General features: G+C 48.5%; 1 protein-coding gene across 17 annotated transcripts in view; it reads right to left on the bottom strand.

Annotated features, from left to right (window-relative positions):
• Positions 1-27,167, bottom strand: part of SERGEF (secretion regulating guanine nucleotide exchange factor) — a 217,128-nt gene that overhangs the window by 160,328 nt on the left and 29,633 nt on the right. For all 17 annotated transcript variants that reach the window (XM_025894495.2, XM_025894493.2, XM_025894497.2 and 14 more), the window contains one exon: positions 8,273-8,439. In XM_025894495.2, the coding sequence (XP_025750280.2) occupies positions 8,273-8,439 (167 nt within the window). The remainder of the gene's footprint in view (positions 1-8,272; positions 8,440-27,167) is intronic.

Here is a 27,167-nt window from a genome sequence, read left to right as displayed (position 1 = left end):
GAGTAGCTCTGACCCATACTTACCACAAAACCTGTTTCCGAAGCACAGAGCGCCTGATATGCTGAGAACCCAATAACATTTGTACAGCACTTGAGAGTTTACAAAAACCCTTCTCTACCTTATTCGCATACTTCAATAACCCTGTGGGCAAAATAAAGCAGATATTATTACTCCCACTTTGGAGAGGTCTGACTGACCCAAGGTCACATGGCTTGTGGCTGACAGAGCGGAAATTCCAACCCAGGGCTCACTCCACATTCAAGACTGCCCCTCAGACCCGCCCCCCCCCACCCCGTCCAGCAAGCACTATGGTTTCCCACCGTCATGGGTTAGCCTCACTGTCCCAGTCCTTGCTGAGGCTCTTCTTCCTGCTGTTCTCAGAAGACACTGACCCAGACTTCGAGTCTGGAGAGGGCCACCAGGTCTCCATCAGACCCGACTACCACCTAGTGAGAACCAGAGCCAAAGCCAGGGCCCAGGGCCACACTGGCATGAGAACTGTCCCGAGAGGAAGCTGTTGGTGTAGAGAGCTGGCAGTGAGAATGAGGGCCCTGAGCGCTGGGTTCCAGCCCTGGCCCCATGTCACCATGTGCTGCAGAACCTGGAGCTCGCGACAGCTTTCTCTCAGAACTCCTGCTCCCTCGCCCCTAGAATGAGGGCAGCCACCACTGCCCTGCCCACCACTCAGGGGTCAGAGCCCATAAAGGTGTCTTTCTTCTGCCATTTGCAGGCAGTTGCCAGACTGTGCTGGATGGACTCGCTACAGAGTAAAGCCAACTCCCCCCTGCCCGGAGGCCTCCCCTCATTAACCTCATCCCGCCAGCAGACAATGTGGCGTTCAAGACTGAAGCCACCCCTCAGGGGCTCTCGGCACCCTCATACCAATCCCTTACTGTGGACTAAGCTGGGCCTCATTACACATAGATAAATAAGACAGTGTCTGTGCTCAAAGAACTCAATGCTTGATTTAGAGATGGACATATTAATAATTATTGTAGCACCAATAAATACCGTGCGACAGCTACTGGGCAGCAACTTTGTCTTTGCTCTGTGAATTCTTGGCACCTTGCGCTGTGCACGGCCCGCACTGGGATGCAGTAAACATTTACTGAATAAATAAATAAAACTAAGATATAACACAACAACAAAAGAGATACACACTTCAATGAAAGCATTTCTCTTCTCCACCTCAAAAATTCCACCTTCACATGTCCCTTTTTTTCTTAACTCCTGTGCTAAGAGAAAGTGTACTTGCGTCTTTTTAGAACTCATCCGTTCACAGAGATTCCAAGTGTCTCTCATCTCCCCGGGGGGCCTTGCTCCAGCTATGCCCCCTGCCTCCTGCATCTTTGCTCACAGCTCCTGCTCGCTCGCTCGCTCTCTCACTCACTCTCTCGCTCATCCTTTCCTTCGGCTTTCTCACGCACTCCAGTTTCCACAAGCTCACAAAACTAACTCGAACCGAGCTCTCTTCCCAGCTGCTGAACTTGTTCTCTCATCCTCCTTTGGCCACTGAATCTCTGGCAGGGTTGTTCACACCTGCAGCCTGCATTTCTCACCATCCCCTCCTTCCCGATGTCCCAGCTCGAGCCTCTCAGAGGTGTCATCACAACCTCCCAGCCGTCTTTTCTCAGCCTCCGACCTCCCTGACCTCCTTGTTGAAATTTCCTTCGATTCTGAGAACACTGCAGTTCCTGGCCTGCTTTCTCCCTCTCTTGTCAATACACAGTCTCTATCTGGCTGCTCTTCTCTGCTTTCCTCCTAATGCAAGTTCTTGCCAAGATTCCCCTGTTATTTTGCATTATTAGCTCCCTCGAGAAATAATTTAATGTCAAAGCTTCCAATTTAGGAAGCCTTTCCAGTCACCACCTCCCACCCCAACCACCCCCCACCCAACCCTGCAGGATCCAACAGAACCAGAGGGGCTGAAAATGCAAGAAAGAAAAGGTCCCCAAGGACAGGGGGAGGGATGGGATCACTGTCAGACTCTCTCTTACAGCCTTTGTAACATCCAGCTTGTCCCGTAATCAACTGATCTTAGCTCTGCCACTAGCCCACAAGCTCCTAGGATGGGAACTCTTCCACCCTTCCCTGCTCCCCCCATTCGCCTAATGTAGTGCCCGGACAGAGAGGCATACGTAAGCATCTGTTGGATGAAAGATGGAGAACCGAAGATGCACATGCGTGGCAGCACTTGGTAAATTGTGAAGCCCTAAAGGACGATAAGCCTCATCCTCAACAGATTCTGTAAGAAACTTCTGGGTTGTTCGAGTATATTATGGGGTCAGACACTCTGTTCTCTGGCCCCGCAGGACACATGAGGCCCAAATGCCTGAAAACATGCAAATGCCTCTTCCTGCACTGGCCTGGGCCTGGGAAGCGCAGACCATAGGGGGCGAGTGCAGAGGCCCCGAAGAGGGTCCTGCATTTCTGAAACCCTTTTTTTCATTCTGTTTTCATTTATTCAGTCAGCAAACATCCACTGAGCACCCACGAGGTGCTGGGAGCTGTTCTAGGCCCTGGGAACACAGCTTTGAAGGAGAGAGACAAGGCCCTTGCACTCCCGGATCCGATATTTTCGTGCTAAGAGATGGTAAATATAAATAAATACGAGAACAGCAGAGAGTAAAGAAGTGCTTGCTGTGTCATATCTTTTACCATCCCTTTCAAACAAGACGGCCCTGATGGGTGGCTCCCTTCTCTCTTCTGAGTGTTCCCATGGACAAATCCAGTCCGCGTTTGTGTGCTGCCTCCTCCTGTCAGGTCAGCAGCTGCACGCAGATGTGCTGGCTATTCTCTCCTCCCAACGAAACCGAAACCGTCTTTGCGCGAACACTGCTCCCCTATCTGGGGAGGCTTCTAAAGCCTGCTGCACCTGGAAGGGCTAGGCCGCGGGGGGCTGCACGGGCTCAGAGACCGCATGCTCCTCTAAGAACAGCAACGACGCTACAGATTACTTACCGGAGAGCTACTTGGGGATGCTTTTTCGGGTTGTATTCAATTCTGTCAGAGACCTCCGGACTCAGCTGGTTGCCGGTGGTAGATTTCTGTGTTATTTAGGGCACTGAAGTCCCACAGTGTTGACACAAACTTAAAATTAGAAATGCATTAAATATAGGAAAGGAGGAAGGTCATTCAGGAAGGGCAGCCTTCCGAGGGAGCTGCAGGACAAAGACGCCCTGGAAACTTCCAGGTTCGTTAGTGGGTTTTACACAGCATTCGAGTGGTATTTCTCCTTCTGAAATAACCCTGTGGAAAGCGTAGGGGACTGGCTCAAACCTCAGCTAGCACAGCCGAGTGAGTGACTCTGCAGACTAAAAATAGCTTCTTTCCCACTCATTCTGACAGATCTCACCCAGACCCAGTGCACAGGTAGGTCCTCTAACAAACACTTTCAGTCCTGCAGCAAAGTCAGGGGTGATGGCTTTGGGGCTTAACAAGTACCCAATCCTTTGTTCAACTCTTGTTATTCCACGTTTCCTGCTCCTGCTCCAAGGGCTGCGTGTGTGTGTGTGTGTGTGTGTGCGCACACACACGCGCGTGCATATGTGCACTGAGCTCCCTGACTGGGATTCGGCGCTCCTCAACCAAACGTGGGAAGACTTTAAACCAGGAACATGACTCAGGCCCATGGCTGCAGAGGGAGCCCAGAGCAAGGCCCTCAGAAACCCTGGGAATCAGGCTGTTTGTCTTGGGCCTTCTCCTAATTCCTAGCTAGCCTCTCTGGGCCTCAGTTTCCTCAACTGTAAAAGGAGGCTAATCGTTCCCAGTCTGGCCTATTTCACAGCATCGTGCTGGGCGCAAATGACATAAGGGACGTGGAAGTTATTTTCCTTCAGACAGTAATCCTATCAGAAAGATGGATGACAGGGGCGGGACAGGCCGGACAGGCAGCGAGACGGGAAATGAGGCTGGCCCACGGGAACGGGCAGGCATCCCGAGCGGCCCAGGAGCTAGAGCAGACCTAGACTCACAGCTTCCTTTCACGTTGTCCCCTCTGCTGGAATGTCCTGCTCCCTTTGCCACACTCCTCTCGTTTTTAAGAACCCAGTTCAAACAACATTTCTGTTCATGGGTGTCTTCGGCGTAAATCACTCCATCGTCCCTGTTCCCTTGGCCTTTCGTACACACCTCTCACAGCACGTTCCCTCTGTCCAGTAAGGATTTACCTACAAACCTGGAGTTCTTTGAGGACCAGACATGAAATCTTTACCTTTGTATCCACACACACCCTCCACCCCCACCGTGTGGTCAATATAGGCACGTGGCGGGTGTCAACCAATGTTTACTGGGTTGACTATGGAATAGGCAAGATCCCAAAGCCAAGCAGGAGGTAAACTCAGGAATGCAGGAAAGGTGGAAGAGCACACAAAGAACCCACAGAAGGGGTGGCAGGTGGGGAACCCAGGAAGTACTGTCACAGAGGTCTGCCTGCCCCTGGCAATAAGGTCACAGCCACAGGGACAGCCATCAAAGCTGAACTGCAAGTCCTGGGGGGACCAGGCAGCAGCATCACACTAAATCCCAATGACCTAAACTGGAACAGAAGGCCCTTGGGGACAAGGAACAAGGGCAGAGAACAGAGCCAAGGCAAAGAGGCAGAGAAAGGCTCGAGTGGTACTGAAGCCTGGAACCTCTGGATTAGTTAAAACGCCCAGGTCTGCCATAGTTGAGCCAGCAGCTAGGGGTCAAGTGATCTTGACTATGACCCTGAGGGACTCCAGGGGCAGGAATCATTATAACTTTATGTAGTGATCATTTCCATAAAATAAGAATCAGATATGGAAGGGTCTCTTAGATCTGTAAGAAACACCAAGAAACACCTGGTCTAACATGCCCCACCTACATCTGAGGGAACTAAGGGTACAGGAGGAAAAGGGGCTTGCCCAAATTCACTCAATCCAGGCAGAAGCAAAGCTAGAAGCCAGGTCTCCTGACTCCCAATCCTCATCCCCTCAGAGGCTGTTTGCCTTCGGTCGAGCCAGTCTTCTGATGGTCCCATGTACATATTGGGTGCCCCGCCCTAGCTGCTTCAGAATCCTGGGGAGCCCCAACATACCCACTAAGTGAACACAAGCACTTCTGCCCCACTGTGAAATGCATGCTTCCACCTTTGGGCAGAGTTTAGAGCCAAAGTTCCATGGGAATTATGCAGGTGGCAGCCCCACCTGGGGCCGGGGAAGCTGTTGTGGTTCACACACACTCTGTCCAGATATGTACATGGGGGGATTAATCCCCATTACTCTGCTACCCCTGGAGTTTTCCAAGAGTGGCTAGAGGGGCCGAGTATCTAAGGCCAAGCTGATGGAACATGAAACAACATAGTCTTCACCGTAGTAAGAATATTAAAGAAAGGCCTGCCAGGGCTACAATCTCAAAGTCTTTCTCAGGCTGGTAATGAGACATGGCTCAGAAGAAAGAATTGAGACTCTCAGGATCAGAGACTCTGCATCCCAAACTCCCAAAACTTCTATCCAAGTGAGGATACATATGCAAAAGGACAGATGCAACTTTGCTTCATCTATAAGGAAAGTATGTGAGCTTCAAATACTTCAAGTTCAAGTCCCAGCCCCGCTGTTTACCTACTGTGTGATCTGGGGCCAGTGACTTACCCATCCTGAGCCTGAGTCTCCTTACTCATAAAGCAGTGATCATAACACTTGCACCCAGTTTTATTGTGAAGATGAAATCATACACGTAAAGTTTTTGGTGTGTTTATATACCGCCAAGTCACGGTGTGTTTATTTGCTTTCCTTTGTTCACAAAAAGGGACGGTTATACCACCTGCGCTTCTCCCTTCTGTGTGGCTGTCACTCTGGATCCCAGACATCTTGCTCCTCACTCTGCTTATCCCTTGGACATATAAGGCAACTGGTCAGCTATGGGCCACACTCAATTCCTTGAAGGTCAGGAATCATTAGCTTAGTTCAAGGCTGTTCCTGCTCCCCAGGTGTCCCTGGACCTCCCTGGCCAAGCCCCTCCCAGGGCAACACCTAGTTTAGTAGGGCTTTTTATCTTTTCCAAGGTGAATCCACTCCCAGCAGCTTAGAGCTGCCCACTGGCCTGGCTCTGGGCCTCAGGAAAATAGATGCCTGACAGGTCAGACCTGAACATCAACAGCGGGGATAACTCCCAGACGAAATTTAGCAAAAGGACACAGCCTGGGGTCTGAACCTGCAGGGAAACTGGCTAGAATACACACCAGCACCCCAGAGATTGAAGGAGAGATGGAGGGGACACTAAAATAAGCCCCAAGGCTCAGGGCTCAAGCCAACTCCTCAGAGAGCCCCACCAAAAACCTAAACAAAAGTCACCTCAATGTCAGCCTCTTAGGCTGTTTTTATGTGTGCCCTGGCCATATCTGTCACAGTACTATACACATGATGGTCACCACATGGTGTTAAAAGGCAAAGAAGAGAAAGGGCCCAACAGTTACTGAGTGCCTGCCACATGCCAAGAACCCTATGTGTAGTCCTCATTGATGACACTTTGTGGTAGGCATTATGATCCTCATCTTGCCAATGAAACCAGAGACTCCGAAAAATCCATGAAGCCTCTGGGCCTCTGCTATGCTATCTAACCACAAAGTCTTAAATGTTCTGAGAAAGACAAAGAAGAGTAAAGGGTCTAAAGCACTCGGTGCCAAACTCTCAGCACCTTCCCTGGCTAAGCAGACAATACGAGCTAAAATAGTGCATTCCCTCATTCACTGCTGGGGGAGTCAACTCCTTTCAAACAGAATCTAGAGAAATACAGCAAAAGTCATAAAGATGTTCATGGCCTTTGCCCCTGCAATTTCATCCCCAAGACTGTATCTTAAAGAAACAGTTCAAAAGGGTATTCACTGCAGAGTCCACCATAGTGACAAAAAAGAGAAATGAGATAAATGTCCAACATTCAAAGAATGGTTTGGAAAATCCCAGAACCTTTGACTCATATAATGTTATATGGCCCATTTTAAATGACCTTAGAGATCAGGAAGAAATAAAGCAAGCATTTGTGATCAAATAAATGAAGACTGAATACAAAACATCATCAATGCTATCACTATATATTTGTAAAGGAGGTACATGCGTATATGCAAAAAGGAATGCAGTTGTGAGGGTGGTTAAGATTAGGGATGGTATTATTATTATTATTATTATCATTATTATTACCATGTCTAAATTGCCTTTGTGGTTTTGTTTAATGAATGTCTTTTCAATTAAATAAAGAGAGAGCGAGAAAGACAGACAGACTTAAACCCCAGCACTAAAGAAAGGCCCAAGAGGAGCAGGTCTGGGATGTGAAGCAGAAATTGAGAACCGTCCTACATACCCGGAAGGAGAAGGCCAGGCAGGCCCCAGGGGAAGGGAAGCCCTCTAGGTATGAAGAGGGTTGTAATTAGTCTGATGCTAATTACAGAAGTCTCGCTAGCTTATTAATTTTTCTGACAGACTCTGAATGAAGACTGAATTCCTTCATTAAGCCAACTTGGGTTCAGAGGCACATTTCCTACATGGCCTTTCTCATTCTTCTCAAAAAAACCTAGCCTTTTCTTTTTTTTAAGGACAGCAGTAAAGTAAAATTTAGTAACAGAAACACACACCCTGGAGAAATTAAGACTCCTGCCTTAAATGTAGAAATTCAAGACATTTCAGGGAATTAAAGGGGCTTGAATAAGGAACTGAACTACAATATTTTCCACGCTGGGAAATACAAACAGAAGTGCAGAATACTTAGCTCAGTATAAAGGCCCCCTTGATCAGGTTCCAACCTGTCTTTCTGATACTACCTCATATTCGCCCCCACAGACACCCCCTGCTCTAGCCAAACTGAACTACCATGGATCCCCAAATACTTTCTTCACTTTCCTACCCCCATAACCCTGTTCTGGCTACTGTGCCTACCTGAAAGTCCTCTTCTCTCTTACAGCTGCTTGCTCAAGTCCGTCCCATCCTCCAAGGCACAGCTCAAAGCCATGTCCTCCATGACACTGGCCTAACCCAATCCTCAGAGCCTGAATCCATCTCTCACTCTTTGAAGCAGACCCAAAGTACTTGCAAACTCTCTAAAGGAGCTACACCCAGTCTGCCTTGAAGTACAGTTATCCGGGTACCTTCCTTTTCTACCATATTGAACCCCAAGCAACTTGAGGCAAGGACCCCTTCAGAGTCCTGCAGGGAACCCACCACAATGTTCCCACTAGAAGCACACAGTAGGCCCGCAGTCAACGCTTCAGAGCAAGACAAGGAAAAGAGATGCATCACTTCTATGGAAAGTCACTTCCTACCTCAGCTGCTCCTGTTAAGCAAGGCAGAAAGGAAGGCATGTTCTTCGGAGGTCCTGAGCAGGGGTGTGATGGATCCTGACTTTGTAGTTTCCAGTCTTCACGAGACTCCAACTTCCTCCCTAGTTGACCATAGTCCGCTCGACCCCAGGTAAACACCTTGCCAGTTTCTAAAAACAAACATTAGTTGAATTAAGGTTACATTCCACAGCTCTGCTCTCACGGGCAGGCAATGAATTATAAGAGGAAGTGTAAACATTTATTTTAGTACCAGCTACCATGTACCAGGAGCCATCCTTTCTTCCTGTAGGGAGAGCACAACTATTCACACTTTCACAGACATGGGGCCTGAGATTCAGAGGGGAGAAATGGCATGACCAAGATCAAACAACAGTGAGCGCCAGAGCTCAGATTCCAGCGGAGGCAGAGTCCAAAGCCTGCACGCCTGTATTTTAACAGACAGGGACAGGGTGACAGGGAACTCTCTGACCACACCTTATGGCCTCCCCACCCCACCTTGTGCTTTGCCCAGAAGTCTGTTCTCAGGCCGTCAGCCACCTTGAAGTCCCCGAGGCTCCTGCCTTGCCCCATGCCACAATCTCTTAGCATCTTCCTCCTAGCACAATTTAATGGCCAGTTTCATGTGTTTTCTCTCCACATAAGAGGACCTTCAGACTCTTGCTCTTACCCAAAGAAGCAATTCTCATAGTCCCAAGGCAAGTGTTTATGTGAGCTGGAAGGGAGTGAGAGAAGGGAAAAAAGACAAAATCATTTACAGCCAGGAAAGCCTCAGTCCCCCAGACGCACCACCTGGGAAGCTGGCCAGTGCAGAAGATGATTGAAGAAAATGGGAGTTTGGAAAAAGAGAAATGCCTTTCTTCTCCCAGATAAGAAAAAATCCACCAAACTCGTTCAGTTGTACCAAGTGCCACATTTGTTATTTCAACAGAAATGCAAAATCCGATGAGGCATAGATTATTAACAGATTCTCTGCAATAAATATGCATAACCATGTGCGCTGTATAAATTCTTTATACATGTTTATTTTCACAAAGAAAAACTTTGCTTAAGAGACAAAACATCAAGCAATGCATATTAAATACTAGACAAATCTACTACTATGATACTACTGTGTTTAGTATCAAAGCTTCATCTGGCCCCATATTCAACATACGGTTTGCAGTGTCAGCTACAATACAACCACAGACTCATGGGGGAAATGTCAGAATACTGAAGGGATGCAGTTCAGAGAATCAATCTGCTCACAGATAACACGTAGATACCAAGGAGTCCACAAGAAGTTGTGAGCTTCCTCACAGAGGGAAGAAAGTCTGTGTAGCCCGTGGGGTATCAAGTATGCAATAGGAACCGGGAGTGGATCCACTCAGATGTGCTATTCCATGGCCTCACAAGTGTGGTTCCTTTTGCCGTGGATGCCCTTTCCTTACATTAGTCATTTGATAAACTATGGCTCTACCTGTACAGTCCAGCTCACGTACCACCAGCTCTGTGAAACCTTTTCTGACCCCTCAATCCCTCACAGAAAGGATGAAACTCACCCTCCTGTGGGCCACCTTTATTACAATACTCATCAACTCCTATGTTCCCATTTAACAGGTGAAAAGTTAAGGTTCAGAGAAGTGACCAGCCCAGGGTCACACAGCTAAGCCACATCTCCTTCTTCTAGCCCATGGTACCATTCTGTATTGGTTATTCACACAGGGTCTGCATCAATGGATAACCAACACTCAACACTCAACACTTTTCCCTCACTTCTGTAGGACCCACAAAAAAGCCCATGTGCCCAGGACCCACAAAGCACCCAAAACTAGCAAACTGTCCCTCTACTTGAGCTCGGTAGGATATATAACCAGACTACCCTAGAAAGGAGAGTCCAAAGAAGCTAGAGGATGAGACTGTTACTTCTTAACTTACCCTACATTCTTCTGCTGGAAAGAACTGGCAAGTCGCTATCTGCAAGACTATCAAAGAACTATGTTATCACAAATCCCAAAATGAATCCTTTCTTATCAAGTAAGACATCTTAGAATCTTCTCTCCTATTGATTACTGATGTCCAAGGCAAGCAAGACTGCCAGGATATGGTGCCGCCATTATTGCATCTCCAATAGCAATTCAACCATTCTACTTACATAGCACTTTTCACCTTCAAAGCACTTTACAAAGATTAACTAATTAATTCTCATGTTCCCTGAGGAGGCCACAGACATTCTATTAGAGACAAGCCCAAAAACCAGGCTGACTGGATGTCCAGCCTTCACTCTCCAGCTTAAGTTTGCTCAGTCAGGTAGGTGCATTCTCTGAAGCTATGTTTCTCCCCAAAATAGACCCTGCATCAGAAGGCTCACAGAAGACAAAGGAGATTCTTATTTTTCCTTTTCTTTTAAACAGACACTTACTGACCATTTCCTAGGTGCCCAGCACATTCAGCCACTATCTCAATTAAACCTCAAAATAGTTCTACATAGTAGAGATTACTAAACTTATTTCACAGATGAGGTTAAATGACTTGGTCAAGACCAAACAATCAGCAGGTGGTAGAATCGAGATTAAAACCTGTGTTTTCTGACTCCAAGACCATTGGTAGCTCCACTGACTGCCCAGCTGCTGTCAATTCTCACAGTGTTTGAGGAGGGGGAAAGTTCAGATCAAATGGGTAGGTTCTGTGTACCCGCTCTTCCCGGGATGCCTTGCACAACTCAGGACTGTAAGTGCTGAAATAAAGGCATTTAAACACAAGGGTGATGATTTTAGGTCACCTGGAGTAAAAAGAAAACAATGAATCCACGTACAAAAAAATGTTCATTAATGCACTGTAGACAAAAATATGTCTCAAGCAGAAGGATGCTTTCAAATCCCAGGAGATTCAGAGCACGAATGTAACAAATGAATTTTTTCCTTACAGTCAAGAATTATATATGACTGTGACAAAAGATACATAGCTTAATGTCATCCAAAAAGTATAGGTATGTGTCTTCAGATAAATGAGAAAAAGGACCAACCGCACAAAATAAAGTCAGCAAATAAAATATCATTTCAAGGCATGCCCATGTGCGAATGGACATAGAATGACTATGGAGCCAAGACGTTGAGTATAGGCGGCAAAAGATCCCAACACCACACAGAACACAACAGGGGCCAAGTAAGTAGCATTGACAAAGAATGCCTAAAGAACTTGGGAGGATTTCAGGCCAGAATTGTCCTGGCAGGCTTGATGGAACAAGTGACACTGAAGGTGAACTTCTAGATAGGAAAAGAAAATGGGAGAATGAGGGAGAACACTCTAGGAGTGGGGAGAGGGGACGAGCGATGACAGAACCAAAAGGCACAAGGTGGGGCAGGGGGAGAGAGAGTGAGGGTCAGGAGGAAGAGGGACTGCAAGGAGGAGTCAGGACTGCGGGCTGGGGTCACCACAGGGAAATGCCAGGCTCGGGGTCTGGATCCCACCTTCCAGACCAGGCCAAACTTGCTGGCTTGCACTGTCCTGTTAGTAAGATATTTTTTGACATACCATATATATATATATATATATATACACATGTACACCTGCATACACATATACATATAAATTCATCTATTTGTTAAAATATACACTTGTATCATATACATATATCAATTATGAGTATACCCTTATTTAAAAATATACGGTGTAAAATATACTCAAAGGAGAAAATTTAAAAGAATGAGATAAAAATACATAAAAGAAATCATAATTTGTTCTTCCCACACCCTGGCAATTCATCTCACATGCTCACTTTAGGAACTGCTGCTAACTAGACCATGGGGAGACTGCAGACGGGGAGCAGGGGTGGGGCCTGGTCAGAGGAGTGTTTGGGAACGGAGCATCTGGCAAAGGTGGAGGGACCAGCAATACAAATATTCATAGCTAACGCTTGTGTCGCACCTACTGTGTACTATGTACTGGTCTAAGCATTCTCTATATGGTATCCTGTGTATCACTCTTCCCAGCCCCATTTGGTGCACAAGGCACTAGGCACTTATCCAAAGGCACAGCAGTAGTAAGCGAAAGGGAAGGAAGAAAGTCACTACAATTACACAAGCCTAAGACAGATTGGGGCTGAACCTAAGGTTGAAGTCCCAGGGGGAAAACAAGTTAAGAATTTGCAAGGCTTGGCACCCCATCAGATGTCAGAGAAAGGGAACAGGAGGAGATGAACACCACTCTGAGATTTTAGGATTTCAAGGTTGGTGGGAAGGTGGTGGTGCCATTAAAAGAAATAGCCAGATCTGCAGTCCCGTCAATGGGAATCATGAAATATTATTTCATTACTAAATGATTTAACTCTTCTGAGGCCTTTTGCAAACATTTTATCAAATAGCCAAATATAAATAAAGAGGAAGTGGGGCACCTGGGTGGCTCAGTCGGTTAAGTGTCTGCCTTCGGCTCAGGTCATAATCCTGGGTCCTGGGATCGAGTCCCATGTGCTCCCTGCTCAGCAAGGAGTCTGCTCCCCACTCTCCCTCTGCCCCTCCCCTCCCCACACCCACCTGCACGCTCTCTCTTGCTCTCTCAAATAAATAAATATAATCTTTTATTTAAAAAAAAAAAAAAGAGGAAGTAAGCGAGGAGAAAGATAATTCCATGCAAAGCCCTGGCCAGGGACAGAGGAGGTCAGGAGGCTGGGGGGCTGGTCAATGTTCAAGGGGCCAGCCTCCTCCAGCATCCATTGGAGGGCTGTCTGGCATGGGGGTAGAGGCAGGTAAGAAGTCACTCCAGCAATATCTAAGCTCTTTAGAGAAAGGGAATTTCTACCCCGTTCCAGGGAAAGCGGTCCTGAGGTAAGAGGAAGATGGAGTGTAATATAAAGAACATTCACACTTCCTTAAGAGAATGTCCCAAAAGGGAACAGAGTGTCACTGAAGGTATCAGAGGGAGTCAGCAAACAGAGGTAGATGTTATAAAAAGCACACCCCTGGTCAAGGCAGAGAAAAGGCCATATAGACCCTCAGTCCGTCCCGTGGCATATTCCTGGCTAGGAAGCCTCCTAGAGCACACACAAGTAAGAAGTGAGTCCCTCTCTAGCTAGGAGTTTGTGACATTTATAATTCATCTGCTGACAAACACCAGTTACTCTCAGGTTATTAATTCTAAGTCTGTGAAGCGTAAGAACCTGATTTCTGTAACTCATCCTTGGTCCTGCCACGTGGACAGGTGATGACAACAACCAAGGACTGGTCAAATGCAGAACGAACTGGCATCCCCCAGCTTAATCTTCCCACAGAAGGAGGAGCACAAGAGCAGGAAGGGAGAGAGCTCAGGGCACAGGGGGCAGAAGCAGTCACACCAAGCTATGAGTGTGCCCGAGGGTGCCCTGCCTCTCTTCCACAGGGTGGCTACGCCACTCCCCTCTGTCCCTGGCTGTCTCCACGACCCCAGCCCCCTTCACCTAGTCAACTTCTACTGCCTCTTCAACTCTGTGAGCCCTCGGTCCAGACCAGGTTTCTCTGTGCAACAATCGTGGAGAACCACGTTCCTCATCTCGGGGCACTTCTCTCAGTTTGAACACTCATTAGGTGTCTGCCTCCCCTCCAGAGAGTGAGCTCTATGATTTCGGGGATTGTCTGGTTTTGTCCATCCCTGCACCCTAGAATAATGCCCAGCACAAAGCTAGTACTCAATGAATATTTGATGCCAGAATAAACAAATGAAATTAACTACTGAATTTTATCATTCGTTGGTTCCATAATCTTGAGCAAATTACTCAACATTTATAAAACAGGAATAATAACATCTACTTGTAGGGTTATTGTAAGGACACTTTTGCAGAAAGTATGCAACATAGTAAATGTTAGCCACTAGTATTCTCATTCTCCCGGCTCACCTCCCAACAGCCTTATCAAGGATTGCCAGTGTCCACTCACAGTGTCTACCAGTTTGTCAGATCTTCTCAGCCAATGCCTACCTACCAATGTCTTAGGGTCAATGTTTCTATGGACAACCAAAGAAGTGGAAGAGCATTGAAGGCTGCATCTTGGAATTTTACAAGATTAGAGCATAGTATCTGGCACGACGGAGGACCAACAAATGGAAGCTAGGGAAAGAGAAGAGAGCAGTGGGGAAGCGGGAGGAAGTTTAACCTAAGACTCAGAGGACCTGGATTCTACTCCTGGTTTCTTTCAGGCTATGTGATCTTGAGCAGGTCCGTTCTCTTCCAGGGGTCTACTCTTCCCAACCATAAAATAAAAGGACCGGGTTAGATGGTCTCTGAGACATTCCTGATCTACACTTCAATGACGATGTCTAAAAATCTTCACTGTCAAAATGAGTTGGTGTACCATTCAAATTTATTGGCATCCTTGGAAGATTTAGTCTGACCAGTGTTCTAAAATAAAACATCCACTTTAATATCAAAGACCACTGGGAGGCTCAGTCAGTTAAGCATCTGCCTTCAGCTCAGATCATGATTCCAGGGTCCTGGGATCGAGCCCCGTGTTGGGCTCCCTGCTCAGCAGGGAGCCTGCTTCTCCTTCTCCCTCTGCTGCTCCCCCTGCTTGTGCTCTTTCGCTCTCTCTCTCAGATAAATAAATAAAATCCTTAAAAAAAAAAAAAGGACCACTCATATAGTTAACAATTTAAATGAAGATTGGGATTGACTGTATATCCTGTTATTTCTTAGTAAAATTTTCTTAGTCTCCAAAGTTGTATCATGGCCAATATCTCCAATAAAAAGGTTTGGAGTTTTTGAAGTTAAGGCAGGAATAAAATTTCCAAACACGGGCTGACCAACTGAAAAGAAGTGAGAATGAACAAAAGGTGAGGGATAGGGGAGACTTCTATGGAGAGCTGACTCTGGATAAAACTCTACTTTGGGCACTGCCATTAAGTTATCTACTTTAATCAGCCCCGAATGATTGATGTGAACCCCCTCTTACAGATGAACAAAGAGATCACAGAAGTTGAATGACTTGCTCAAGATGACACAGCTCATATGCTGCCAAGCTGCAATGATGATAATAACAGTAGCTAATATTCTGAGGGCACTTCTTTTATGCGAAACTCTCCCTGGATTGTCCTGTTTAGTCCACAGAAACACCTCATGAGCGGGCATTATTATAATCCTCAAACTACAGGTGGGGATATTAAAGCACAGGAGAGGTTAGGTCTCCAGCTCCGGCTCCCGCAGCTGTCAGTGGCAGAGACTATGGAATCCGGCAGCCTGGCACCAGCGCTGGGGCCCGCAGTCACTGCCCTGCAGAGGACATACTGCTTTTCACTGGGTCACACTGCCTCTTCCAAGGGGAACATTCCCAAGGACTGCTGGAGGTTGTTCAGGGTCACAGGGACACAAAGAGCCTGGCTGCTGAGTGACTGAGTGAGCTTCATCCTTGGCCTACATGGCAAAGATCAGAATCCCACAACATGCCAGGCATTCCACGCAGCTGCTCCATTTTTTCATCACTGACTCTATTAGCTACCAAATCGGGAGCACTGGTAATAGAAGTCAAGACCGACTGCACCCTGAGGAGGCCCCAGACCAGCTACAGGACTTTCTACACCATGCAGGGCTGGGGTTTCCCCACACAAGAGCAGGGAGGAATGGCTTCCTCTCCCAAACTGGGTCCTCGTTTAAGTAGTTCCTTGACCTTCCACATAGTCCCTCTGTTCTCTCCATGCTGGATGGCTGCTCCTTTGTCAAGGGCATACCTCACTTCCCCACCCCCACCCCCAGGCTTTAGGGTCATGCTGGGCTCCAGCCCACAATGCTGGTCGACCCATAATGCTGGTGGGCTCTGCTCCTTCTACCTACAGAACTCCTCCCCCTTCGGGGCCCGGCTCGAATGCCATTGCCTCCCTAAAACACCCCATCATCTTCCTGTTCCAACATCCCTTCCTTTAGGGGTCACTGGCATGAGGCTGGTACCTTTCTTCCAACAACTATTCTATGCCACCAAATGCAAGATTATTTGATGACAGGTCTTATGTCACCCTCTGTATTAGTCAACATTCTCCAGAGAAACAGAACTGAGAGGATATAGAGAGAGATGTATAAGGAATTGGCTCACATGATTGTGGAAGCTGGCAAGTCCAAAATCTGCAGAGCCGATGTCTCAGCTCAAAGGCTGTCAAGCAGGAAGAGCTAATGTCCCAGAAGGCCATCAGGCAGGAGGATTCCCTTACTCGGGGAAGGAGCTGCCTTCAATTGATTGGAAGAGGCCCACTCATATTAGGGAGGGCCAACTGTCCTCAGTCCATTATATAAATGTTCATCTCACCCAAAAACACCCTCACAGAAATACTCAAAATAATGTTTACCGAGTATCTGGGCACTCATAGCCCAGTCAAGGTGACCCATAAAGTTAACCATCATGCCCACTAAGAGGTGAAGAGCAATGATCCTTTCTTATTCTCTCTGTATTCCTCCCAGCACCTAGCACAGGGCCCTGCCCAGAGCAGGTGCTCGATGTTCATTAAAAAAAAAAAAAAAAAAAAAGAGGTCTACGCATCGCTCTTACCATAGATTTTTGTATGCCACCAAGGACATCAGAGACCATCCCATCAAACTCCCCCAAAGAGAAGACAAAACTGAAGAAAATAACTTTTCCAAGTCACAATGACTACTTATAAGCAGAGCCAGGTACTCACAATAGTCAACACAACATTACTGCCCTCCTGGGTGCTGTCCCAGGTACTATGCTGGGTGCTGTCCCAGGTACTAGGGGCTACAGAACTCTCTTCCTTCATGGAGCTTATATTCAAGCAGGGTTGGGGGCAAGGGGGGGAAACAGACAACTGACCAAAAACCATATAAAACATATGCCCCCTGGCACATGACTCTAAGTGCTATAGAGAACATACAGTAGAGAAAGGGGACAAGGCAGAGTCAGGGAGGGCAGTGGAGGCCCAGGACCAGCACCCAGCTCCCAACTTCCCATCTGGGGCTTTTTCCTCGGTTACACACTACCTTGCTTAAAGGAAGAGTCTTTAAGAGAACTCAGCCAACTGAGGGGGCAATGACACTTGCTCTAACTACCTCTCAGGACTGTGATGAAAAGTAAGGGAGAAAAACATGAAAAGACTCTGTAAGCTCCAACAGAGGTGTTAGTAATATCAAGACCATCACTCTTTGTCTAAAGCCAGATAGCAAAGAACCGTCAGGAGAGGCCGGGCCGTGAGGCCCTGCTGTCAGGGGGCTGCTCTGGCTGGATGCCTGGGTTCCCTGCTCCTCCGGGACAAAACTCTCTGGGGGAGGCTGAGGGCTCTGCAGATGTTTCCCAGCTCATGTCACATTCAAACTCCAGAGTTTCTTCACACACTTTTAGGCTCTTATTAATAACATTTTAAAATGCAGATTGCTGCCTAATCTTAGCTGCGTAATTAAAAAAATAATCTTGCTTCTCTCCCTCCCAGCGAGAAAGGAAACTATACCCCAGGGCTTCTGCAGCTAAGAATCACACCCTGCAGAAGAGCTGGTAGGAGGCTCAAGTGGAGGTGGGGGCAGGGGAGCGGGGCGGGGTGGGGGGGGAGGTAAAGCCAAGAAGCAAGTCTAATCCCTTGACTTTACAGAAAATGAAAAGGAGGCTGAAGGAGAGGAGTGATTTGCCCAAGGACACACGATGTGTTTTGGCAGAGCCAGAACCAGAATCCCACTTTCCTGCTTCCCAGCAGACTCTGTACGGCCTCGTGGGGTGAGGCAAGAAGACACCTGTAAGTTCTTAGAGGGTAGGAGCCATACCTATGTCCTCACGCCGTGAGCACTGCTCATCTGCAGAAGTAGCTACAGGTTTCAGATGTTCAAGATGGTCATGGGAACAAGGCTCAAAATTCTTTACATTCGTGACAGACTCACTCACACCAGGAAGGGACCTCCGAGCACTCTAACTCAACCATCCATCTGCTTCTGGTTGGGACAAGTGAGGCCCAGTAAGGAAACTGACTTTTACCCAAGGGTAAATAGATAGCGAGTTAGAAGCAAAGCAAGACTAGAACCCAGGCCACCCTGACTTCTACTCCACCCTGTCCACAGTTTCCGAGAGAAGTACCAGTCAACCCCTCACAGCTCTCACTGCTACCTGTATCAGCTAAAGCTTTCTGGGCTCCTTGACAGAGAAGAAGAGAGACAGGTGAGGCCTGCACAGTCCCTCCCTGCCTTTCTCCCTGGGATGACTTCCCCGGAGGCCCCAAGGGCTGGGGGACAGAAAGACACACATGCTTATCCCATCTCCTCGGGGTTCCTCCTCGCCCTACCTAGAGCTGCCACCCTAGCCTTGGACTCCACCTTCAGTCACTGTCCATTCCAAAAGGTCAGCAGCAGCTTCCATCTCTATGAAGTTACCAAAAAAGAAGGGAAAAAAAAAGGCCAGGCGCTGCACCCAGCTGTTGGTGAGGCCGCGTTTTCTGCTGCTGCTGCTGATGACTCACAATGCCCAAGCTGGAGGCTGGAACTGGGAAGGAGACCTGAGAGGCTGGTTTGCCGAGGAAAGCCGCAGTTCCCAAGCACGCCAGCCTGCAGAGAGGAACGCTCCAGGCCAGTGAAATCCCAGCCCCTGGCTCTGGGAACACAGCTCCCCCTGCAGACCACCCCGAGGCCCTGCAGGAGCAGGACCAGAGACAAACCATAAACTGGGACTTGAAGCCCGCAAAGCTCACTGCAGTGTTAAAGCTGTTATGGAAGAAGCTAGGGCTCCAGTTCAGAAACCCCAGGAGATCCCACAACCCCTCAGAAACACTACTTGGATTCCAAAGAGAAACTGGCTTTCGGTTCATGAGAGATTAACATCTTCAAACAGGGGAGACAAAGGTTGCCCCACTCTTTCAGCGGGCACATATAATTCACCAGGGGCAGGAGCAAGGAGGGGAGGGAGCCTCTCCTGGGAGGCCAGCACATGCTCGACCAGTGAGAAGGTCCTGCACATGACACAGCCTGGTGCCTCTCAAATTTCCTCCAACCCCACCGCCAGGAAACTCTCCCAGGCTCTTCATGACAGGTGTCCTAATAGAGCTGCACTCGAGAATAGGGAAGCACCCTCCCACCCACACATGTAAGGACCCTTCAAGGGCAAGAACTGAGCAGCAGACAAGGTCAGGAGAGGCCCTTGGAAGTGACGCCCACTTCACAGACAATGGCTTGGGGATTTGCCACTTGCATCAAGCGGTGTCAGTAATGAGCATCACCAGACGAGGCCACTGAGGAGAACCCATTCTGATCAAGCACCCACCAGGAAAGGCAAGATAATCAGGAGACCTGGAGACCCAATAATTTCAATGGAAGGGGCTAGGGGAGGCTTGAGATCCAAGTCCATGGTCAAGGCTGATGTGTGTGACAAACATTGCAGTTATACTCAAGTTGCTCGTCTGGAAGTGCACGGCCTCCTAAGTGTGAAGGTCCACCAGGCCAGATCCACGGTGGGACAGCCTGTCCTTCCTTCTCTTCCACATCGGCTCATTTCCCTCCCACTCTGCTCCCTGCTCCCATCTGTCCCTCAGGCACCAGAAGAAACACCCTTTACCAGCACCCCACCTGCCAAGAAACTCTAAGTCACCAGTGTGACCTCCTGGGAAAAGCTGACTCTGGTGGTATTCACCTCTAGTCACACCAGAGACAGGAAGTAACCAAAGCTACAGTGCCTTCTGACTTTTCCGTGGCCAGGGACTGGGAAAGGCATCTGCTACACAAGATTTTTCATTTCATAGGATCAGCTCCAACCAAATCAGCAAAGCACTGTTACTATGGACCATCTGCCAGGACCCGGAAACAGCCCTGTTACATAAAGGGGCTGGTGTAATGAAATTTATTAAGCTGGATGCTTCCTCCATAAAGGCGACAAAGCACTTGAAGTCTCTCTTAAGAGGGGCAATGTGGGGCAGTGAAGAGGTCCCAGGCGAGGGTCCCACTGGGTTCCAATCTTGGCTCTGCATCCATTAGCTGTGTAACTGTCTCCCCAGGCTTGTTTTCCTACATTTCAAATAAGGAGAAGATGCTCCCTTCCAGCATTAACATTCTGTGACTTACTACTGTTTTCACCAAAATGGCAAAAAAAAAAAAAAAGTAAGTTCACTTTGATGTTAATGTTGTACTACAGGGTTAATTTTCTTAAAAAAAAAAAAAAAAGAGCAGTCCTTCAGATTTGTGGGCTTAAAAGGGAGAAGGGGTGAGTGGAGCCACTGACTCTGGGGCTGGCTGGAGGAAAGGAGAGGAGAAACCAAAGGCTGGAACCTTGTATCAGCCCAAGCAGGAAGGACCCAAGCAAATCTCGAATTTCACTGGGAGGTGGTACTACTGTGACTCCCTGCCCGTGCACACAGCAATTCCCAGCCCACAAACTGCTTTCACCAAAGCCTCCAGCTGACCAGGCGGTGCTGCTGCCACCCCCCCACCCCTCACCCACCCCAGCCCACCCCCGGCTGCACACTGATCAGAGTTCGGCTCAGTCACGAGGGAGGGGGCGCCCGTCTCTCTCTTAGCCTCCCTTTAGGTCCCTTCCATGTGAAACGGGAGTGAGCCTTCCTCAGCCAACTCTGTGCAAACAGATGACTCTGTAAAGCCCTGGCAAATGCCCAGCACACAATGTGTCTTTGGTAAAGGTGAGCAGCCCTTCCCCACACACCGCCATCTCCTTGGGCAGGTGTGGGAGAAGCCCCCAAGCTGCTCATTTTTAGGCCTTTGAGAAACATGTATTGAAGGCAACGTGATGGCTTCCTAAGTGACCTTTCATGTGGCCCGAGACAGCTCCCCAAAAGGCAGACCAATGAGTCAGATAACTCCAGTCCCTACCAATCTTGTGCATTCCACCGGTCACCAAGCTCATGGGGTGATGGGGCCAAAGTATCTAAAAATCAGCCATGGACATGAGGACTAAAGCAGAAGGCCAGTGTGAGGCAAGAGCCACCCGGAAGCCACCCTTCATCGTGACAAATAGGGTCACCACCAACCTCTCCCCCCCCATCCCACAGAAACCTTCAGCTGCTCCTTCCATGGCTCACACATAAGGCCTGCATAAGGACCCATGCCTATTACACCTATTACACCTGAATGATTCCAGTCCCTTCTGCTTCTCTCTGGCCCCTAGCTAAGCAAACTATGCCAAGGGGCACCTCCCACTTCTACACCTTTGTTTCCAGTATTCCTTCCACCTGGAGTGCCCTCCCCTCACCTCTGCCTATTCAAATATTTGTCGAATAATAGAGTGAAGGAGCAAAGAAGGAACGTGTGAATAAGCAAATGACAATCTATCCCTGTGAAGCAGACAAATCAGAGATTAGGATGCTCATTTAACAGATGAGGAAATTCAGGCCCAGAGAGGTTAAATGACTTGCCCAAGATCACACAGCCAAAAAGCAGCCAAACAGAGCTTGAATCTGGCTCTTCAGGCTCTTCAGGCTCTTTTGGTCACATGAGGCTTCCTCCTAAAGTAAAAAGTCACTCTCGGATTAGGAAAAAGCTGACCCAAGATTCCTCAAAATGGGCCACTTTCATCTTGGCACACATCCGAGAGCACTTTAAGGCACTGGCTGTCACTCTGATTATTGAGAGCTCCTGTGAGACAGGCAAGGTCCCCTGAGAAAGGGAAAGCACAGTGCCATCTGTCAAGAACCTAAAAATGATGGCGAAATTACAGGCCAGTCACTTAATGCTCACTTTTAGAGAGCTCCTGGAACAAATCAATCCCCACCAGGAAAGAGGAGAAGGATTCCTTGAATGGAAACTGAGCTCTCTGCCTGGGACCTCTGAGCCCTTCCCAGAACCATCTGGTGAGCTCGCAGGATGGCTGGTGTCCCCACCCGCTGTGGACAGACACGGAAACAGCGGACCGGAGGCAAGGCCTCGCAGCCACGCAGGGGCAAACCCGGCCCTAACACCGTGCGGCAGCAGGCATCGCTGCCAGCCCCGGGGAGCCAGGGCTCTCCGCCCTGGGCCCCTCCGGGAAGGCTGAGCAAGAGGGCAGGGCCGCAGGCCAGGTCTCCTGAGCACAGGCCCCTGAAATGGCCCAGCTTCCGTGTCCAAAAGCCACAGCGATTCCGTGCAATCCCCGCTTCCTGAGCCTCTCCTCTGTGCCCGGGGAGATGCAGAGGCGAGTAATACAGAACAAGCCCCGCACCTGGCAGGGCTCACATTTGCTGAGGAGGATGGTGACAAGTAAACAAACAGAGATACCCTGGTTCCAGGCCGTGAGAGCTGCTATCGTGAAAAATAAAGCCAGGCAGGGACAGGAGCGTGCTGAGAGGGTGGGGGTGGCCAGGGAGGGCCTCTCTGGGAGGTGACCGTGGGCAGAAGGCTCGCGAGTGTGGCAACAGCTTCGCGGGGACCACGGACGTGCACTCCTGGCACAGGGAAGGGCCGGAGCACAGATACGGAGAGCAAAGGTACTCAGCGTCCCCTCAGCCACCGCCCGAACCCGCCCGTGACCGCCGCCCCCTTCGCTGCTCCTAAGGCCTCCTCCCCAGCAGCCCGCCCACCATAACTCCCCTACTACCGGGAAGAGAGAAGAGTCGTGTTCCTCCCTGCTCTGCAGCCCTGGAGTCGCCAGCCACATTTGCAGCACGGTCACTTTGAGGGGAGGGAGCGTGATGCAATAAAATGAGTGTGACCTCTGACATCAAACAGAGCCTGGTTCAAGGGTCTGCTTTGCTTAACTGGCTGTGTTACGTTGGACAGGCCACCCAGCCTCTCTGAGCCTTAATCTCCTCACTTGGAATGCAAGGGAAGGGAAGCCCACCTCACAGAGTTAGGAAGAGTATGTAAGTGGCAGCACCTGGCAGAGCACCTAGTAGATGGTACGTGCTTGGCAAAGATTGGTTCCCTGCCCTACACTGACACCCTTGGAAATTAAAACAATTTTTTTTTGTTGTTCAACCAACTGTGTTACCTCTTGTCTTATTGCAGCGTAAGGCCCTGGGCCTACCCATCTGTTGGGTATGGGGGCTGTGAGATGACCCTTGAGGAAGGTCCCATCATGGCCCAGCCTGACAAGAGGGCCCTAGCCCAGAGGAGAGCTGAGCAGACAAGCAGGAGCAGAAAAGGCACTGCCCTTACTGCAGGTGCAAGGACCAGATGCTCAAAGACATCAGGATCAAGGTGGGGCACGTGACTGCTATCCTATGCCCTTCCCGCCTCAGGCTCACTGACCCAGGGCCCAGGCCCTCGCCTCCTGGCTCTCCTGGGGAACAGCCAGCTAGAGGCCAAAACGACCTCAGTTCTTCTCACAAGCAAGGAGACAATCAGGTATTAACTCAGAGCAAGACCTTAGGTAACCTCTTCCTTCTTTGGGCCTGAGTTCTCCCATCCATAAAAAGAGGGCCTGGATGACCTCTCAGGGTCCTTCCAGCTCTGACCTTGCTAATTCTGACTCTGGATGCCGGCCCTACTCATCCCACCCCAAGGCTATCTGCTTGCCCACTGCTGCCATCTGGTGGCCCTCTGGGCCCAGCCGCACGTGGCTTTGGCCAGGCCCCCCAGCAAGCCCTGGACTGGAAGGATCCAGCTTCAAAGCACGAATCTTGCTTCTGCTTCAGCTGGACACACACCACACTTCCATGGACCACAGATCAATGGGTATTCATTGCCAAACATAAAACCCAAAAATAACGCCAAAAGTTCATCTCTCCAGCAGAAACAACACGACTGCAGCTGAGAGACTGACCTCCCTGCCCAAGGAGAGGAAGGAACGGCCCAAGGTCGCACAGCTGCCTGGCTCCCAGACCAGCCCACAGTTCCACTTTACCACAATGCTTAGGGCTGGTGGGCACCCTGCAAACCAAAAATAATGTCAGCCCAGGTCCAAGGAAACAAAGCCTTTCGAGGTGGGAAACAAACTGTCAGGATTCCTTGCAAACTTCAAGAAAGGGTAAGACAGGACATGGGAACATGTGAGCACTGCTTGAAGAAATGCACTGGAAATAACAAACTGGAGGTGCCCAGGGTATCTATCTCCTAACCTTGGAGGGCATCAGCCACGGGGACACCTGCTAGGCCTTCCATAAACCAGCCTCCAAGTCAGTACCCAGCGCAGATCCCAGGCTGGGCACACCACCAGAGGACGAGGAAGACATGCTGGGGTAGGACCATGTGTCTGCATGTGCTTCTTCCACCAGACACGAGCTCCTCGGGGTAGAGTTAAGTCTTTTCTTCTCTATCTCCAGGCCTCTCAGCACCTGGCCCAAGCAGCTCCGTAAAGATGCATCCAGGCAGATCTCTCAGATTCCTGCACAATCATGGGAACTGTCCATGTTTCGTGGACTCAATTGGCCACACTCCTGGCTCTGTCTGCAGCCTTCTAAACCCTCTAGTGCAGACCCTAAGAAAATATACCGTGTGGCTTTAAATAGGTCACTTGCCTTTTCTGGTCTCTGTTATCTCACATCTGCAGCATAATGGGAGTTCTACTAGATAATCCTCAAAGTCCTTTTAATTCTAAAATTCTAGAATTTGAAACCCAGTCAGGGCAAATCAAGGCTATTCTTCACCTGCCGAGCAGATAGGGACAGTGGGAAAAGAGAAGCAATCGAACAATGCTTCCCTCTAGTGGTGTAATGCTGTCACTACACCCTCTCAGCTCCAAGCCCTATCAACAAACTCCATTCGATCCCACCCTGAACTCTGAACAGGAACAGTCGGCTTGCACCCAGTGCAGAGGAGCAGAAAAGAAAGCAAGGACGCCAGGAACCAACGAGGCCCTGAGCCAGGGCCACAACAGTGGAGAAATTCCATCTTTAGGAGCAAGTAGATCTTGGAGCTCAAAGAACCTTTTGTGACCTCCAACTCCCATCTTCCGATGAGGAAACCAAGGCTCAGGGATGTTCAGAAGGGACTTGTCTGAGGTCACAAAGCTGACTCATGACTAAGCCAAAAATAGATCTCCACGTTCCTGCCTCCTTCTACAGTCTCTTGCTTCTCTTCCATGAGACCTCCCAAGTGAAGCCCGTGGAAGCGACGTGTCAAGGACACATACCCCGGAAGGGGAGGTGAAGGGGCTAGTTCCCTGCACGGGGGGGCAAGAAATTTTATTCATTAACCTTAACGTTTATGGGAGTATAATCAGACTACAAACTATTCAGCATAAAAATATAATAGAAAATAAAAGCCTCACATAATTCCACCAGAGATAAAATTCTGGTACATTTCCTTCTGGTCTTTCCTAGTCAAGTATCCTTTAAAAGAAAAGTTGGAAGTTACAGTATAGTAATTTATTATAACCCACTCTTTTCACTTACCATATCATGAGCATATTCCTGTCATTAAATATCCCTTCTAAAACAGCCTATTTCAAACAGCTATATATTCTAACATAGGGTTTTATCATAATTTATTTTAATAACGATCCCCTACAAGCCCTCTTGTATCCACGCATTTGTTGTCTTTATAAATTAGGCTGCAATGAATGGCATTATACTTAATCTTCCAATACTTCTGTAATTATTTCCTTAGGCCAGTTTTATTTTAATATAGGATAGAATTTCAGAGCTGGAATGTCCACACCTCCTATTGCCCAGGGGGGAAGAAAGGGACCAGGGAGTTTTGTGTCTTGCCAGAGGACAAAAAGAAAACAACAGAACCAAGTCCCAAACTCTCCACCCATTAAAATCTGACCTTCCTGGGACACCTGGGTGGCTCAGTCAGTTAAGCGTCTGCCTTTGGCTCAGGTCAAGATCCCAGGGTCCTGTGACTGAGTCCAGAGTCGGGATCCTTGCTCAGCAGGAAACCTGCTTCTCCCTCTGTCTGCCGCTCCCCCTGCTTATGCTCGCTCTCTCTCTCTCTCTGACAAATAAATATTAAAAAAAAAACTTTAAAAAATAAATAAAACGTGACCTTCCCAAAGGATTTCACACCCTTCCCTGACCACCCTCACCCATATGTACCTACCATTCCCCTGAAACCCTAGAGCCTTCAGCGTCTGGGCCAGTCTTCTGACTCTTTGCCACGTTCTTTCTTACTCTTCTACTAAATATTTCACTTGTTCATCCAAGTGATTCTGGATTTTATACTCCCCTGTATTCTGTAGCATAGTGCTATAAACATATAGGTAAGCATTCCACAAATACCTGCCAAAGGATCAAGGATAACTAAGAATTTCCTTCCTCACTGCTTGGAAGAATCAGTGGCAGAAATTGGAGAAAGATGTTCCTCTGAAGAGCAAAAGAAGTTCAGTTAATGAGCTAGAGCATTCTGAGATATATACTTGGAATTAGTGTAGCAGGCTTGGGGACAAAAGACCAGGTTCAAGTTTTAGTTCTGCCAGTCTGGTAAACCAGGGCGATGCAGCTAACCAATTAGGGACTTGCCTGTGACACAAGAATAACACCCATCTTGCCAGCTTCACATGAGGAAATGGATACGAAAGCACTTTATAGTGATAAAAGTGGTCCGTAAGAGCTATGATTGCTGTTGTATTATCACAAACAGAATCCTGGAATGAATCCTGGAATGGCGTCCTGACCCTTACTCCTGGGCACCATCTCCTACTTTCTATTGCACACACAAATCCATTAAGGGAATCTATGGCTACACACTTGAGGTAAGAATCAGTGTTTTTTTGAAGCAGAACTTCATGTACAGAAGAAACTACTCTTCCTGGCTCGGGTCCCTGGGTTGGATTAGTGAAGTCCAACACATCTCATCACCTCTGGAGAGGATGAGACAAGGTGGAGAGAGCACTGCACAGAGAGCCTGGAGACCTGAGTTGTTCTACCTCCTCCACTCACGCCCCATCAATCCTCAGTTTCCCCAGCTCTAAACTGATGGAGTCAGGCCCAATGAGCTCGAAGTTCTCACCCACTCCTGACATTCTAAGGACTTTTGGATAAAAAATGAATGACTTTAATAATAAGCAAATTATTCATTTCACAATAGTCCTTTGGGCTCGCTTTGACTTTCAACCATTGGGTTTTCAGAGTTCTAAAGCACAAACATCATGAATTCCAA

Source organism: Callorhinus ursinus, unplaced genomic scaffold (genome assembly GCF_003265705.2).
Source record: "Callorhinus ursinus isolate GAN/ISIS: 27379988/994484 unplaced genomic scaffold, GSC_fseal_2.0 scaffold49, whole genome shotgun sequence".
Classification (NCBI taxonomy): domain Eukaryota; kingdom Metazoa; phylum Chordata; class Mammalia; order Carnivora; family Otariidae; genus Callorhinus; species Callorhinus ursinus.
Note: the sequence above shows the minus strand (reverse complement) of the source record. Positions and strands in the feature narration are given on the sequence as shown.